This window comes from Camelus ferus, chromosome 2 (assembly GCF_009834535.1).
Source record: "Camelus ferus isolate YT-003-E chromosome 2, BCGSAC_Cfer_1.0, whole genome shotgun sequence".
NCBI lineage: Eukaryota > Metazoa > Chordata > Mammalia > Artiodactyla > Camelidae > Camelus > Camelus ferus.
The window spans coordinates 17,331,264-17,349,831 of NC_045697.1; the positions used below are offsets into that span (position 1 = coordinate 17,331,264).

General features: G+C 34.6%; 1 protein-coding gene across 1 annotated transcript in view; it reads right to left on the minus strand.

Annotated features, from left to right (window-relative positions):
- Positions 1-6,747: 6,747 nt before the first annotated feature.
- Positions 6,748-18,568, minus strand: part of DHX15 (DEAH-box helicase 15) — a 47,391-nt gene continuing 35,570 nt past the window's right edge. The window contains exons 7-14 of the mRNA XM_032494972.1: positions 18,334-18,420; positions 17,445-17,594; positions 16,931-17,039; positions 16,224-16,415; positions 13,251-13,373; positions 10,688-10,878; positions 8,503-8,672; positions 6,748-7,324 (exon numbers count right to left, since the gene is read on the minus strand). Of these exons, the coding sequence (XP_032350863.1) occupies positions 7,207-7,324; positions 8,503-8,672; positions 10,688-10,878; positions 13,251-13,373; positions 16,224-16,415; positions 16,931-17,039; positions 17,445-17,594; positions 18,334-18,420 (1,140 nt within the window). The 3' untranslated portion in view covers positions 6,748-7,206. The remainder of the gene's footprint in view (positions 7,325-8,502; positions 8,673-10,687; positions 10,879-13,250; positions 13,374-16,223; positions 16,416-16,930; positions 17,040-17,444; positions 17,595-18,333; positions 18,421-18,568) is intronic.

Genomic DNA, 18,568 nt, shown 5'->3' on the forward strand with positions numbered 1-18,568 from the left:
TGGAACCATGCAGTGCATCAAGGACTCCAACCAGGCTTTATATTATATATTCAAGCTCAGGGAAAATGCACCAAGTACTGCAGGGATCCCTTAGGTAGGCAGAATGAGGAATGCCAGTTCTGCTGATGAGTGGGCCACGTGACCCTGGACCTCAGTTCTTGGGGGGTGGGGGGAGAAGGCGCAATCCACCCCAGAGGCATGAGATTCAGTCCTGATCAGGGACTCTGAAGAGTTCCTACACATTATCTTTAAAGTTGCTACTGACTGCTTTCTTTTTCACTCCACTGTGCCCAATTATTTCTTGCCTTCAGTCTACCTGTTTCTTGGTGAAGACAGTGCAGTAACTGTCTAAGAGAGCTGTTCATTTAGAAGTCCTAGATACTCAAAGATACCCCAAACTACATTTCTCTATAGTAATAAACAAACTGGGGGAAATTAGGGCTTCAAAGACTTTTCTTATCCCTGACAAACAAAATACCTTGTACCAAAAATGACATGAGCAGATCCTGATCATCACACCACTTTAAGGAGACACCTCTAAAGCAATCAGCACTTTCTGTACAAACTCCTGTTTCTCTAAGGTAATTAACTGTCTCTATAAAGGCAAGGAAGAATGAATCAGGTGTTCAAAGCTTTAAGTCATCAGTCCAGCCTCTCCTAAATGTAAAAAAGTAAACATTAACAAGATAAAATGAAAACTATTTTTTAAATTACAAAAAATTTCAATACAGTTAACTCTGGAAAGTAATGATTACACAAAACAGCCATAGATAGCTTTTTTAAGAATTTCTAAGTAAATATTTTACAAAATAGTCTCCAGTATGTTTCTGTACTAAGCAGAACTGAGGCTGTACAATAAAAAGCAAACATGCTAAAGTAATATGCCATACGCGTCACAATTCAGAGATGAAACTTTAATCATTTCTTCTTCAATTTACTGCACAAGTTTATCTACCATTCCTTAAAAATTGGAATGTTTCCCTTTTAAAGAATGTTAGCACTGGCAAATTCTCCCTTTGAATCGAATACTAGGTACTAAATACCATGAGTGCCAAAGAGCTGAAATATTCCCCAGTATCTAATCTGAACAATTCTACTTCTTTATATGATCTAAAATAAACAACACTCACCTCTGTAAACATTAAAATAAATTTCCATTCACTAAGGGTTTTAAACGTTACTCCCTAAAATTGATAGCAAGCCTCTGATCATGCCTTAGATTTGGCTAAGTCAAAATTTGTCAATTGCCAACAATTTTTCATATGAGAACAAATTTAAGAGCTAAAAAATAAGACACCTTTCAGCAAAAACACATCTATTACCAAGTATAGAATGTGTTCGCCAAGGCAACTAACCAAAAATCACGAGAACAAAGCGTAAAGAAAATTCAGATACTTGATGAGTTTATAGCTGCCATCGAAACCTAAATACATGAGCTCAGTTAATCCGTAAGTATAAAGAACATTTGCTTTGCCTATATATATACATATATATTTCTTTTTAATGGCCATATCTTAACTACTTTTCTCCATGCTTGCTATAACCATCCTCAACCTGGGGCAGCCTCCTCCCTGGTTTCAGTTCCCAAACTAGAGATCACAGAGGAGGAACCTGAGCACAGCGAACGGTCAAATACCTAAGATCTAACTAAACCTGCCCGTGACCTAAGGCATCCCTCTGACGATCCTTTGCCTACTCACAATCAGACCACTTGCCAAGTTCCTTTCATACACTATTGCCTTCCCTCAAGCCTGAACAAGATATCCAGTGCACTCAGATCAAGTTGGATTCCCCCATTCACCTTAAAAAAGAGGTATTTGAGTTGGGGTGCCTTAACCCTCCCTTCTGTCTTCACTTTAGTCTTCCTAAGTAAGTTTTCTCATTTCCAAGGCTAACACCACCAAGTCTGGCCTCCACCTCAGTCCCTCTTAAGCCATAGGTCCAGGTTTTGCTTAAAAAGGTTAAGGTAGGTCCCCCTTCTTTAAAAAAATATTCCTCCTATGTTAATCTTAATCCTAATCATGCAACTTCTTGTAACAAGTAGACTTTGAAGGCTTTTCCTACTTCAAAACCCTCTCTTTCATTCAACAATGTCCTAATGCCTGGTGGGGCATGCTGAAGAACAGGAGCCTCCCTATAGGGAACAGCCACAACCCCAATGCAGATTACTGAGTGTCACCCTTATCAGGCAGGCCTGTCCTTGCCTGACCTATGAATATTTTGAGAAAACTTTATGCGGTCTCTGTCCCTTTCTAAACAATGGCTCTAAGTGGTTTGAAACAGGTGCATACATAAACAAACATGGCAGTATATTAAGTTAACACACTTAATATACTGATACATGCAACACAGATGAATCTTAAAGAGTATCATGCCCAACAATAGGAGCCAGACACAAAAAACTACAACCAGTTTGATTTCATTTATGACCTTCTGGAAAAGTCTAAATTAAAACGACCATAAGTCCGTGGGCTTGCCAAGCTCTTGGAGTGGGCTACGGAGATTAGTGTGCAAAGGGACAGGGAAAAACCTTCTGGGGTGATGAAAATGTCGTGTAACGACTGTGGTGATTACACAACTATAAATCTGTCAAACTCCATTAAACTGCATATCTAAAAAAGGTAGTTTACTTTACGTAAATTATACCTCAATTAAAGTAGAACTTTAAAAACTGTCTCTGAACCATGACTCTTGGCCTGAAATCCTGTTAATCATCTAAGAAATCATTAGAGCCTGTTGAAATTATTTGTCTGACATCCAACTAAGCCTCCTAAACAAAACTTTCTGATTACTTAACCCCAACGTCGCAAACAGTCACACAGAATCCAGCTTTAAGAATTAAGGGAAAAAAATCTAAAATAGTTGGCTTTAACTTATAAATTCAAATTTCCAGCTTGGTTTGAAATACCATCAGGCATTGTCACAAGACACAGAGCTAGGGATGGGAGCTTATCCCAGCCCTTAACCACTTCCAATGACTCACACTTATCATTTAACTTACTTGGCTGCTTATTTATCTCACTTTCCTCAATACTTGGCTAATCCTTAACCACCCTTTCCTTTCTGATAACTATAGCTCTTTCATCTTTATCACATTCACTGTATCTTGCTTTTTATTATAGATCTCCGAACACAATTCTTAAGCAGCAACCAAAAGATAACTCAAGACAGTCTCTGAATTATCAATTTTTACAAATTCACACAATGCCTTCCAAAGTTGGTACTTCATAAAATGAACAATGATCGGTATTACTAAGCAATTTATACAGAAATTCTATGAAGGAATACCTACCACTAGCAAGTCAAGTAAAACTTCTATCTGGGAGAAGTGTTAACAAGTTATAAATATAGTTTTCCCATGGTTACCATGAGTTCTCAATCAGGTTCCCTTTACTACAGTTTACTATTAATTACAAATGAAGACTCTACAAAAAAGTCTTTTCAAACAATAAAATATGCCCACATGTTAATAAAAAGAATTAAGAAACTTGCCAAATATAAGTAACTCCCAGATTTGGATTGAAATCAGCATATAACCAATAATTGAGGGGGGTAGAGAGCAGCTTTGATTAAGTTCAAATACCCTAGAAATGAACAATTATCAAGTCCAAGCTACAGAATTCACATTAAGCCATATAGGAAAATTCCAAGAATCTAACTACTGTATGCCAGTAAAAGTAATTAAAAGTCACCACAGCAGTAAGTTCTCAATAAACCCTGGTGATGGCAAGGTGACTACTTGTGTGATGGTTATCTACTGGGCCATTTTATGCATAGTTACAGTAATAGGACACCTCTAAAAATGCCTGGAACCAGACCATAATCCCCTCCTATACTTTCACTAATATAAAAAGAAACTGTAACATTCAAATCAATGTTTAAATATATACCAAATCTGTCAACTTTATTTTTACATTCAATATTACAAAAAGTGCATTTGAGAACAATGTGTAGGTTATTTTCACACTACAAGAATTCTGGAACTATTAAAAAATATATACAATTAAGACATTCCTATCCCAATTATTTAAGAAGCAATTTTTAAAATCTTTTTTCTTTTATTTTTATTGTAGTCAGTTTACAATGTACACTTAGAAATTAACACAACATTGTAAAATGTCTTTAATTTTAAAATGTTATTTAATGGGCTATAAATGTCCTTAAATATGTGGGGTGAGGTCTCCAAAGATTAATGTTGTCCAAGGTCTGTGAGGGTCTTTTCTGGGCCCAAAGCCACATTCAAAATTATCGTATAATAATTAGATACCTTAAATTTATAATAAGATTAATATAAGCCGAAAGTATGCTATGGTTGCATGAAAGGGTAATGTAATCTTAAATTGCATTAACTGAAGCGATGGCATGCCAGGCCCCCTGGGAAATACAAGTTCCACTGCACTCTGACCAGTCTAGACCAAAATACTGACTACAATCCAGAGAACACCTAGCAGAGGTAAAGTGGAAATGTTCCTATCTAGAAACTGTATCAAAGAGGAAGGCTGAAGGGAAGACAGACTACTCAGCCTAAATAATAAAGGAAGATGACAGTTAACTCAAGGAACTCAATGGTACCATGCTGAAGAACAGCCAGGCTTACTTTTACCTTTGCTCTAGAATTCAAGTTACAGAGAAAGTATTTAGCACAGCATTTCTAACAGAACTATTAAGATGTCTTCAAAAGTAATGGTTTTCTCTAAAGCATCTGAGCAGAGTATATGGCCATTAAAATTATTCAGAAGAGAATTCCAGTATTTCCAAGTACCTTACAGACCTAAAGTTTGAGGACTAAATCACATGCTACATAAAAACATTGAGCATAGAATCCTTCTTTTTTGGGGATTCTGGCTATGGACTGTCCTATACCATGTGGTGTTCATTCCCTCAGCCTTTACAGGCAAAGGTTCTACTTGCTGATGGTCTTCCTTCCTTCCTTATACTACATAGTCTGCACCATCTGTCTAGAGGTTCTGTAACCACACATCCACAGGGATGTGGAACCTATGGATACAGAGGTACTATGCCGTTTTACATAAGGGACTAAAGCATCCACAGATTCTGGTATCCACAAGGGGTCCTACAACTAATCCTCCGCAGAACTGAGAATGACTGTATTCACAACAAAAAACAGTTCTATTTTAAACTGAGAGATAAGGAGATCTCTTCAGCAAATCTTCAGAAAAGATTACTGAGGAAGTTTTAACATTTACTTTCTTGCTCTAGATCACTGGCGACCATTTGACAGTAGTAATCACCTATGTGACCAAAGGAAACTGTAAGCAACTTCCAAATCTGTAAAATAATGGGGTTGGAGAACACAAGTTTAAAAATCCACATCTTTGCCAGTAACACCCCAGCTTTAGTCAGTTGTGGCCAACCTCAAAAAACTGGAGAAGTGGGGTACTCATGAGAATAGGGAATAAAGACTCAGTTTGCTTCGTGTTTCCATGCAGCCATGCCCAATGGAGACTCATCACTTGTAAGTTGTAAAGAACACTAGCCCTTCCTTGAAACTGCTAAATAAATACCCAATTTCGTTATACATACCATTCTGTAACTTGTTTCTCTATAAGAAAACCTAATGTTCTAACTCCAGATTTTAAAAAGCACAAGATTGAACAATATATACACTACGATGAGATCTATTTAAAATTGGATAGATGGTCAGATTATAAAGACATGCCACTGGTTTACCAACTGTATACAGTGGTATAATTTTAACAGGCAATTTATTACTAATTGAAAAGTCAGACCAAGTGCCTAGACTTAACCTTAAAAAATGTTAGCGTATAATGTTGCCAATACTTAACAAAGGGTGAAATTATAACTAATTTATAAATATGAAACCTAAAATACTATTTCAGCATGTAACTTATTCCATGGGAACAAAATCAGGCACTTAATAGAAGCATATTAAACTCTTTCAAACCACTAGGTATCATTTAATAAGTTACCTACACTACAAAGTATCCCAGTAGCCTGAAAATCTTTTAAATTGTCCAATTAAATCACAAACTAGATATTTGCCTCAAAGTATATTTAAATTACAACTACGTACACCTATAAAATTTAAATATTTTTAAACATAGGGAAGGGTTGAAGAGGGGAGTCCAGACATTAATGGGTACAGTATTTACTCTTCAAGTGAAAGGAAGACCCTTTGATGGATCACACCAAACACCTCATTTGTGATTAAAAATGGGTTTTAACTTGTCCACGGCCTATCACAGGAAGTGGAAAGTCAAATTCACATTTTAACACACTCTACTTATTACTTTGTACATTGCACAATACATCCAACACCAAGAATTTAGTAAAATCGACCCCCAGATCTACAATATAGTATCACTTTCTACTGTCTATTTAATACAAACAAGCATCTGTTTCAGTGTCTAAAGTGCTTAGAACATCTAGGTAAAGCAAAAAGATCTGCCAAAAACGTGGTAACAAAATAAATTATCAGTCTTCTGAAATGAACTTGAAGAGAAAACCATCCTTCCATTATCTTTGGGGATCCAATTCTGAGTAAAAACAACATACTTTATCCCATTACATCACATCCTGATTAACCCATCGAAGTGCTATGTTCTTAAAAACACTGCTTTAATGACTACTTTGAAGAGTAGCCCTTGTGGGAAGATGGTGAATATGTAATCACAGTATATTTACAGTTTAAGGGAAAAAATAAAAGCCCCGCACTTGGGAAAAGAAGCCATACTTAAAGAGACTAGAACAAAAATATCAGAGTGATGTGGCTGAAATTAGTATAAATAGACTTTATTGAAGTCAGTGCCTCTGTACTGAGACAGAAGATTGTGTCTACATAAGCACAAGTTGTAACATTTCACAACTTCTAAAAGGAATGTCAACAATTACAACGATCATGCATACCATGGTCGATAATCACATTTTAGAAGCATTTTCAACCATTTCTAAAGAAATGCTTATAACATTGTTATATATAGAACTACTTTCAATAAACTGCAAAACATTGATCGACTTTTCCAGTATGAGCTACAGTGTCAACACAAAAGGGAGGCATAAATGTTTAATTTATGAAATCAGAATGGAATATTTACTGTAAAGAAAAATTAAAAAGCTTTCAAATAAAGGCCATTATTGAACCAATGTGAAGAGCACAACTTGAACTTTTGAGTTCATTCATCTTTAAAGCTGTCCTCTGAATAACTTCAGTTCTAAGCATTGAATTCAGTACTGTGAATATTCCTTGGATTGCAGTTTGGCAATGATGCGGTCCAACTGTCTCTTTGCTTCACACTGTGGGAAATTGCTCATGTCATAATATTGAGGGGCAATTTTCACCAACCTGTCCAGAAGGGGGGGAGAAATTACCAAATTAACATTTAATTAAAGTACTGGAGTTGCTAATAGGATACGTACTACCCATTAATATACTGAGAGACAAAGGCAAACCTACAAATCCCAAATCAATGTGAAAATTACAAATGCTTAATCCTTATAAATATACCACTTTTAGAAATGTGTGCTTCTAGTAAGCTATAAATTTTCTGATAGTGGACTTTCCATAAACTTAGAAAAAAAAAAAACTCAAGAAAAATTCTTAAAAAAAAACCTTTTCTTTACATTTAATATAAAGATATTAACATAAGATCAACAATTTCTTCACTCTAGAAAACTATTTTGACCAACCTCTCCAAGGCTATATAGCACTACAGGTTATGTGTAAGAAACACCGAGTATTCAAATGACTGGATCATCTCATTTTCAAAGTTTTGATAACCATATACTCTACTCCACAGAATACAACTGACTGAATCTGTTTTAACATTCAGCCATACAACTTATTCTCAACAAATCATTTCAGGTTAAATGGTAATGTCCTACACAACTGATGTGTCAAAAGTCATAAATCAGTATAACAAAGAAGCCTCAAAATATATAGCAAGTGACAGCAACTAAAAGTAAGTGCTTTCAGTCCCACCATTCTTGGCTGATGTTTCCTGTATTAAGTTATAGAATAGATTCTGGCACACACACACACAAAAGACAAAGGGGGAGTAGGTGGGGTGGGTGGGTACCTTATGAATCTAATATGCTATGATACAAAAAAGAGGTGTGATTTTTACGCTTCCTTAGCTTCTAAAGCACCAACATATAAACAGTTCAGAGCTAATTATAATGGGACAGATAAAATTATAAAGACTGACTGACTTCTGGAACCAGGAGACTTGATCACAACAGCAAGAGACTGGCTCCAAAGATACTCCTGATGTTAGTCAACTCTAAATTCGTATCTGGCTCCAAATCCCGCCCACGATCATACCAACAATCCCACCATCCTCTTAGCAAAGCAGAGATTTTAAGAGATAACCACACCGTCAGGTCAACGCCCACACCTATACACTGGAGTATACTCCCTAGCCAATGAGAACACCAAGTTCCCCTGAGTGAAAGGAAGAACGAGACTCCTTTCAGATGCCATTCTAAGCAAAATGCTAACAAAATGAAAGATACTGAGCTTACCATTCAGGCTTGATATCTGTACACGTCCGGATGTAATTCTTCGTTGTAAGAACAAACTCATTATAAAGCACCCATTCAGGCTTGTGGTCAAGGACAGTAGAGGGATGCAACTGAACCACCTGGTTATCTTTCACAGTTAAGTAATGCCCTGTTCGTTCTAAGTGTGCCACCTGAAACCAAAACCCAGTAAATTAACACCATGCTTCTGACATGCTAGTTACAAAAGTAGCGTAAAGCTACCTATATAATTAGAAGCAAGCAAGCCTCACCTTTTGCTTTTTATTTGATGGCTTATTTATCACTGCCTGATAAAAGCAAGAATCTGCAAACTACAGCAGGCCAAATCCAACTCACTGCCTATATTTGTAAGGCCTATCAGCTAAAAATAGTTTATACATCTTTAAATGAATGGGAGAAAAAGAAAATCAAAACAGAAACATTTGGTGACACTGGAGTGGAAATAACACGAAATTAAAATTTCAGTGTTGCTACTTTTGCGTTACAATGGCAGGCAGCATTCAACAGTTTCAACAGGGAAATAATGGGCCCACAGAGCCCAATATATACAATCTGGTCCTTCCTGCCTTCGACTATCTATAGAGTAGGTTCTTTAATACCAGGTGACAGCTATGTAGTTGATGAACAATTACTACAAGATTCATGTATAAGATAGAAAAATAAAGAGCAAAAAGCAGTGAAAAGCAAAAAGTAACCTAACAAAAAAAAGAAAAATCCTTAAGAACTGGGGGGGAGGACGAGTGTGTGAGTTCCTTGCCTGCATTTCTTCTATTTATAATCAAACATATCAATTGGTGGGATTCATCTAATATTTAACTAACAAATACCAAAGCACATGACAATATGCCCTTTCTAATTCTAGAACTTTAGTAACATAAAGAATATGTGTGAATAATAGCAATAATCAATAATCATTAAAACATAATAGAAAATAAACTCAATTTCATTCAATAAATATTTACTTAGTATTTACTAGGTGCCAGGTACTATATATACTGCATGCCCTATTTCTAATACATTTTAATCTTGAGAGAAATAAAAATCCATGCCTGAATATAGCTTTGTCAATCTTTTTTGAATTACTACAAGCAAATTCAAGAATATGTCCAAAAAAAAGCTAGTCTACACTAGTACTTATTAATAAATACAGTTAAGCGTCTGAAGAAAGGTGAGTAAAGTATGAAAACCCTAACTCTAATAAGCACAAGATCTTATAATAAGATAACACAATAATCATTCTGACCATTATTTTGACTTCAAATACAGACAATGTACCAATCTACTTTCATTTTGACTCAGTGCATTTAGGTCCATTCTATTTACTGAGCTCATCTGGTCTGAAGGCAGGCCATATCTTACTTAGCAGACATAACCAAAGGAGAGAAAAAACAAGTGGGAGATATGAGATAATGAAATTCAATCCCATCCCAGGTAATGGACTAATTTGTTTCCATTTCATCACCAGAAAATTTTTGCATTTTTAAGATAAATATTTACTAGATTTACCTGAAAACTTTTACTTTAGCCTCCAATATAAAACACTTAAAACTAAATGAAACACTTCAAATTATTTTTCATCTTTATTACTTAAAAGACATGCTTGGCTTTCCTAGCACCCAAGTGTCTTAGTTACAAATACCAATGATGACGCTATTAGACTGTGCACAAAACAGCTGTTCACTAGAATTCTGGAGTGACTAATTTCTACACAAAGAGGAAAGTAAACTACTTCTGGATCCACCCAGACAACTGCTTCTTTCAGTACTCTGGTGAATCCAATTAAGATCTAGATTCAAAGAAACTTTCTACTACATTTATAAAAATTAAGAGTTAAAATTAACATTGAAGAAATAGGTGGTAAAATCTACCTGAAAGTGGCCAATATATCCATTTAGTATAAAAAAAGACCCCCATTAATCAAAAAAGCAGTTCTAAAATTGATTTCTATGTAACTGGATCACTAACTATACCATTTAGTAAATTAATTTAGAAACATAAAACTTCTTAGTGTATTAGTTCATTCAAGAATCTGACATAAAATTTAAGATCAATATTTATAGGCATTCTTTAACTGAATTTTGTGTTTAAGTGGATTCCAAAACGTGCTATAGAAACCAAACATTATTATGGAAACATTTAATTATGTATTTCTGTATTATTCACATACCTGCATAAAATACCCAGTAACCAAAGCTTTTCTTATATTAATATAATAGTCCCTGCTTGTAAAGTCAGTACTTCGACGAGGCAAATTAAATCTGTCCATAATTCTCGATAGCTGTTGGCGTACATTGTCTGCTGACATCAGGGACCTGTAGTTAATGAAGTTGTCATAACACCATTGAACCGATTCATGATCTACAAAGATGGAGGGAGGGAAAAAAAGAGGGGGCATGAATCATCCAAATAAGTATATTATGTAATTACAAAGGAAAATCAGTATAAAGAATAAGCTAAATAATCCAAAAAGGGGATCAGCCCGTATCATTTTATAAATTAATCGCAATGTTACAGACTTCCCTAAAAATCTATAGTAAAGTTCAAAGTTAGAAACAGTACTAAGGTTTTTGGCTATTGGATGACAAAACAATGACTGGATAAACTATTTTAATTGTACTGAGTTATTTTACCCACGAACCTGGTTGTTTTCAATAGATATCTAAAAGGTGGGATGAAAAATTTGGTAAAATGCCATGTCTTTCTCATTAAAAAAAAAAGCTTAGATTAATATTATCAAATACCTTGCTCACTTTAGTAGCACACATACTAAGAATATCAAATTCAATTTAAAAGTTATAAAAGTGAACTTCAAGTAAGTACTGTGTACTTAAATTATTTCTGAGCTAGACCATCTGAAACTTAGTGTTTAAAAGTTTTATTGTGAACCATGTGCCTCTTAGTGGTTTAAACTAGTGATATAATTTACAAGGATGTCTGGAACACTCATTCTTACATTTCATAAACAAGTCTTTATCTGTGTTTCCACTTAAAACGATGTCTTAATAACATCAAAGGATTCCGAGAACCAAGATGGATGTGAATCTATTCCTTCTCAAGGCAGTTATCACAATCTGTAATAGGGGATGTCTCTGGTGGTCACATAGTATCAGCTAGTACATGATACAGTCTGCAGCACAACAGGAATATAGCGCATTTCTCCAACTGTCCTATCCCATCAGGAATAAAGTCTTTAATGCTATGCATTACCAATACTTGGGACATAAGAAGGATAAATGTTCTGAAGTAAACTATATACTAGCCTTCATCTCCTGGTTTCTCCATCTTTTTCATTTACCTCCCTTATCTGCCCCAAATTTGCGAGACTTAGGGAGAGGAGGACTGTACCTTTTCCTTATCTGATATTCATCAACTGATGAACTCACACCAGGGTTCGTGTGTAAGACACAGATTTGTGCAGTTTGGCTGTTAAGGTCTTTGTTCCTCATACTGGTCCTCTAGCACTTTGGGCCCTGAGTTGAATAAATTCCCGACAGAACTGTGCCAAAGTCAACAGACTATTTTAAGAGTGTAAATAGGATTTTTATGATAATAAAAATGAGATACAAATGAAAACAGGTGAAAAATTTGAATGTCAACATTATAAATTAGTAAACTAAATTCTCATTAGAAACCACAAATTTAAAAGAATGACTGAGAACACCACATTCCTAGTAAAGGGTGATGCAGGGCTATCAGTCTTTGATTATATATCACCCAACAGGTTAACCTACTGATATGCAGAAATCACTATTTTCAGAACCTATTGTGATTATTTCCACATTTCTCTCCTTCACATTTTCCAAGTAACTGGAAAATGTTTCTTCATGTCACTAAATAGTCTCTGAAAATATGATTTAAAGCTAGAACAATATTTCATCATGTGGCTATAGCATAAATCATTAAACCATCTTTCTACTGGTGGACATTTAGGTAGTTTCCATTTTTCTTTACTATCACAAATAATTGTGGTATAAAAATCTTGATTCATATCTCTGTCTACAGAACACTAGAAGAAAATTTCACAGATTATCCCTGGATCCAAGGGTATGGATTTGTTAATGTTCTTGGTAACAAAATCTACTGCTTTTCATAATTATATATTCCACCTTTGGTCTACGATTATTTCACTAAACCCTCTCCTATACAACCAAACACTATTTTTCTTTAACCTCTGCCAATTTTATAGGTAAGAAAATGGTACCTCCCTCAATAATAATGCATTTCTTGAACTACAAGCAGAGTTAATTTCCCACCTCATGTTTATGGACCACTTACAGCCTGAGAATCATCATTCACATTTGTAGCTTATTTGTCTATTTTGTTAGTTAATTTTTATGTAAGAGCTATTTATTAGTAAAAATATTAGATAGTAATAATTCTGTAAGTGATATAAAACTATTCATACAAAATGCAAAATATATAAAAATAAACAGTAAAAAAGTATCAAAATCTCTATAATATTCATGGTAAATTTCATACAAGTATTTCATTTTTATGACTCTGTATTTCCCAGCTTTCCAGTGCTTTCCCCTTGATTATAAAAGTAAACAACTCTGGAAAAGATGTGCAACTTCTGTTTTAAATGCTAGTCAGGAGTTTTTTCTAAAGCACCTCTGGGTTTCTAATGTACAGTTGTCATGGATAGTAAATGAAAGTGAGATGAAGAAACATCTTATATGCTGCAAGTGACATTTAGACAAAAGAGTGCTTTCAATCTAATTTACACTTACTTTGTTTAAAAGCATGGTAGACATTCAGCAGTGTCAGATGATCTCCATCTATGTGGGCAAATCTCATCTTGGCCTCATCTGCGGCTTTCTTGGCCTCCGTGGGGCGAACAAAACACTGTGGGACTAAACAAGGTTGGTATGGGCCCAACACAAACGCCCATATCGATGAGTCACGCATTCACAGATAGAGGAACAAGGCCTAGCTAGGTCAGTTCACAGAGCATAGGGCAGGGCAGGATGGCCTCCAACTGCATCTTGGACTGTTTACTACCTTGATTTGGTACATCAACACCTAACCACATCTGTAAGACAAGAGGGTTTCAAAGCTACAGAGTACCTGATTATTTTAACTAGATCTAAAAGTAGGCATCAAAACAGCTATTCTGAAGGCCATCAAGATACTAGAAAGCTCAACTTATTTAAAAAACCAGTGCCAATAGCTCTACCAATAACTAGAATTATGCTGTCAATAACCTTTTAGCTAAATACAATTTTTCAAAAGGCCATCCATTGAATCCACTGAATGGCTATGAAAGTTATGAAGCTATACTTGCCCACTGTAGGCCTAAAAACAACTTTCTAACCAGTCTATTGCCACATTTCTATTGTAACTTTCCCCTAGTGCTGTGGCGATTACCAACTGGTGGGTATCACTATTAGCACTGGTGAGCAGAAGCACATGTAAACATAAAAAATATGAAATCTTGGGTTTTGATGATAGCAGTAGTGGTGGAAGGTTAAACCGCCTTTGAATTAAGAAAATTCAAAAAGGCTGGGAATATTCAGCCTAGTTTTCCAGCATAAGATTAGCAAATAAAGTCCCAAGTTTTTTTTAAAACTGTTATTTGAATCAAGACCTCTATATAAAAGCAGAATCCAATATTTTAAAAATAGGCAATTAATCTGAAACAGTCATTATTTCAAGGGTCATCAAAATATGTAACTACAGTATTTGTTTAGAGCCTCAATAGTAATTCACATAAAACTTTTAAGTTGTTACAAAGCGTGCACTACATTTTTTTTGAAATACAACTTTCCTTAATTCACTTTAGCAATTCCATAGTCATAAGAGCAGTATGAAAAGAAAAATACTTAACAGCTTGGGACTTTGTCAACACATTTTTTAAGCTCTTAGTACCTTATCAATAAAAAATGTATAAATTATCAGTTCAAATAGAGAATGTGGGAATAATTGACAACGAGATCAAATACAGTATCAAATCACTCTTTGCCATACAATTTCCCTTTAAAATGATTCCAAAGAAGCCAAATAATAACACATGATCACAGTAAAAGTCTTCCTTAATGTAACTGAAGCAAGGTAATTCATGAAAGTACATAAACCTCTCGTAACTGTGAAAGTTAGTATGAACTAGCTACCAGAGTTAAATACTGGGAAAAAGCAGCACTCCGTAAGGCCCCTGATTTGTACTATTTATATCAGGACCCGAAAACTTCAGAAACTCTTTAAATGGAAAACAAAGCATTAAACGCTCAGCAAACTGTTTTAGTTCCAAGACTTCTTCCTCACTCTTTAACATTTTCCCCCAAATACCATGCTTAATAACTACTGCACATACATGCTCATTCTCTCGATGTGCTAATAATAAGGAAGACGACCAGTAAATCCTACGTGCTGCAGAACTATTGCAAATAAGATATGTAGTTGGAAGATCTCAACTGCATCATAATGACCAATTTTCTAAAGGGCTAGTATTCTAAACCCAAACAATGGTAATTATATAGTAACCCTAGTAAGAGAAACTAGAAAAATAAACACTGGGTAGATAACAAATACACAATCTGTTAACTCTTGTCCCACACTTTCTCTAAAAACTGAAGTGTTGAGTTAACTACAACTGGGAGAATCTAACAAAAACAACATATAAGAAAAGGCAGACAACAACCTACCACCACCTCCGCAAGAAACTACAATTTCATTAAAATGATTCAATACTGCCCTGCCCATCTGCTCTGAGTCTGATCAATCATAACTCTGCAAAAACACATTTTAGCTAGTTCTTAAATTAAAAATTCACACCATTAAAATAGATCTAAACTAAGCCAAAATTTTTATATTTAGAAATTCAAAAAATTTCAATTCCATGTAAAATTTTTGAATTATCTGAGGCATTTAATTATAAATAAGACTAATAAACCACTCATGACTGGAAGTCAGTTTTCTCCAGTATTGAAACTAGTATTGTAGAATACTTTGATAGTAAAAACTTACTCTGCCTTCTAGTTTTAGCTGTAAGAATCAGTGTACATTTATGTTAACAACTTCTTTTTTTGAAAATCTAGGTCCCAAGTTACTATTCATTTGTGAATTAAGTTTTATCGCTACTGAAACCAGTACTATTTGCTCAGCATAATGTTCCAATTTCCAAAATAAGCAATTTTTGTCTGTTAGGTATATTTCTTTTATCAAGTGTTTTCCTGCCACTGTAAAAGAATTAGCATCAAATTAGATTTTAAGCCTAAAATTATACATTACTACTTCTATTTATTTGATACTAAGTTTGAAATTCATGTTTGTTTGCCACTGGAATACATATTTATACATGTAGGAAAAGCTCACTCTTTAAATCATGTTTGGTTTTCTTCAGGCTCATTTACATTGCCAGGTACTAGAACAAAGCTCTTGTACTTTCAGCAACAAACTGCAAAACTGATGGACCTACCAAAGAATTCAGTTCTAACTGTCTTCAGATTTATTCTTTTCTTATTGAAAATTTTACTTGTACTCAAGAGAGCCAATGTTTTTACTATATTTTGTGCACAATGACTTACGTTGTTGTAATACTATGTCATTATGGAATTATTTTACAAGATATTTAGGAAACAAAAGGAATTCCTTAAAACCATCTATAAAATCCACTAGCATATTATATATTAAAAAGCAAAACCGAAAGTGAAGTCCACCCAAACTTTGAAGAGCTGGGCTTTTTTTAGTTCCTTTCCCTCTATTACCTGACAACATAGCAGTAATAGATAGGACCTCATTAGAACAGTTGTAGTCACAACTTGCAATAACCATTTTAGCGAGCTGTGGATCTAGAGGAAACTCAGCCATCATGGATCCCAATTCAGTCAGATCTCCATCATCATTTAAAGCAGCCAGATAATTCAAAAGTTCTAGGGCTCTCATCAGAGTTTCGGGAGCTAGGGGGAAAACGCAATCTATTAGACAAGCTGCCTTAATAAGAAAAATGTGACAAAGTACAAACTATTATAAGCAATCTCATTTTTCATTCTACAGGGGACCAAATTTGAAACTCAAACCGTCATCAATTCAATTACTGAGATCTAGCAAACTATGAATCACATAAAATTGCAAAACTTTCCTGTATGGTAGTTAAAACTGTCATCTTCCTAAGTGCATTAAATAACTGTTAACTCAACAAAGTGTTTATGGACAATTTTTCCTTTAAAAAAAAAAAATGAAAATTTTCACACTCCCATGCCCAGTTGGTAACTCCCAGAATAATTTAGTTCTTCTGAAGAAAAAAAATTTCTTTTAATTGTCACTTTTAGTTTTAATGCTAATACCCAAAACTTATCTTGATGCACTGTAAGAAAAAAGTAAAATGTATTTAATATATATACTGGATAGGATGCAGGAAAAAGAGTCAATTTTGGTTAAAAGGTTTGATAAAATATGCTTTGAGAATTCATACCTGGTGGATCCATAAAATCGAAATGCACCAAATCATCAATACCAAGTTTCTTCAATTGTAACACAACTGATCCTAAATTAGAACGTAAAATCTCAGGATAGGTATTATCCTAGAAAAATAGAAAAATGTTTAATCTGTTAAACATTCTGTAAACTTCTTGCTCCAGAGAAGAAAACATAGCTGTTCTCTGCCTCTGAGCTATTTACTTTAGCATTTCTTCTAAACCACTGAATCAGAGAGGAGAAAAATATTTGTGAACTAAAAAGACTAAGAAGAAATCAGACACTTTCTGTGAACAATCTTTATAGAGTCTGAAGTGTTACTGCTGGTGCCCACCTAGACTTTGAACTGTAACAAAGAGCTGTACTGGTAGACTGCACCATAAATCTCAGGGAAAAACTAAAGAGCTTACAGTGCCAAAAGGCAAGATATAGTAAACGAAGTAATTTTCTTCTGGTAACAAATTCAACCTAACCTTCCAAACACACAGAAAGGATACAGTAAAACTCCTTACCTGCATTTCTGTTTTGTAAGCTTTCTCTGTATAAAGTCTGAAACATTTCCCAGGTCTGGTACGTCCAGCTCGACCAGCCCTTTGTTGAGCTGAAGCTTTACTAATGGCTGTCACTAAAAGGGACTCAACTCTTATCCGAGGATTGTACACCTATTAGAATGGAAATAACATTAAGTATAATTCTTCCTTCAATTAAACACAAAACTGTGAAAGAAGTATTCAAAGCTCATAGCTAATTCCAAAATAAACAAAGTTAGTGTTGAAAACCTCCATAAATCATGCTGGGACAGAAACAGAATTCATCATCCTTACTCCTTAACTTTCTTTCAGGTATTCTGAGTCCATCATTCTAAGAGACTCAAGCTAACGTGAAGTGTCTCTCATCTAACAACAAATGGCTTACATAATCTTCACTCCTCCTAATTTAAAATAAGTTCAGTTTTACCTTGCTTTTATATAGTGGATAGTGCTGAAGGCTTTCCCTGAAAAGAACCTGTCAATTTCAATACCTAACGTTCAGTGCAGACATCAAGAAAAATATTCTGAACTTTAGTACAGAAGTCAGTTATATGCTGCCAGTTTAAAGGATGGTTTTATTACCAAAAACATAAAAACTGTGTACAGCAAATTCTCCCAATTATACCTACAAAATGCAATCAAATGCAAAGATCTTTAAATAATAAAACATAGTTTTATTTATTTACTCAGTGGTCACTTCATTTGGTAACAGTGCTTGGTATTCAGCACTTGTTAAACCAGAGGCTAACATAAAATACAAATCAACTGGGAAAAAATTGTAAAAAGTAAATTTTAGCCATTAAATGAGTAATAAATAAATACAGTAAAGCTAACACTAATTTATAAAGTACTAAAGTACTAAAATATGTACCTTTTGTTTCGCAAATCCAGGATCAATCACAAACACCACACCATCTATTGTCAAAGATGTCTCTGCAATGTTAGTTGACACAACTACCTATTAAATAAAAAGTATATAAATTATACTACAAGTCAAGTACAATGCAAATGATAGTAAGATTAGCCATTAGCTTCCACTAAACAATCAATTACAATCCAGTAAATAAACTAGAAATAAGGTTTGATCTTTAATGCTCAAAGCTATA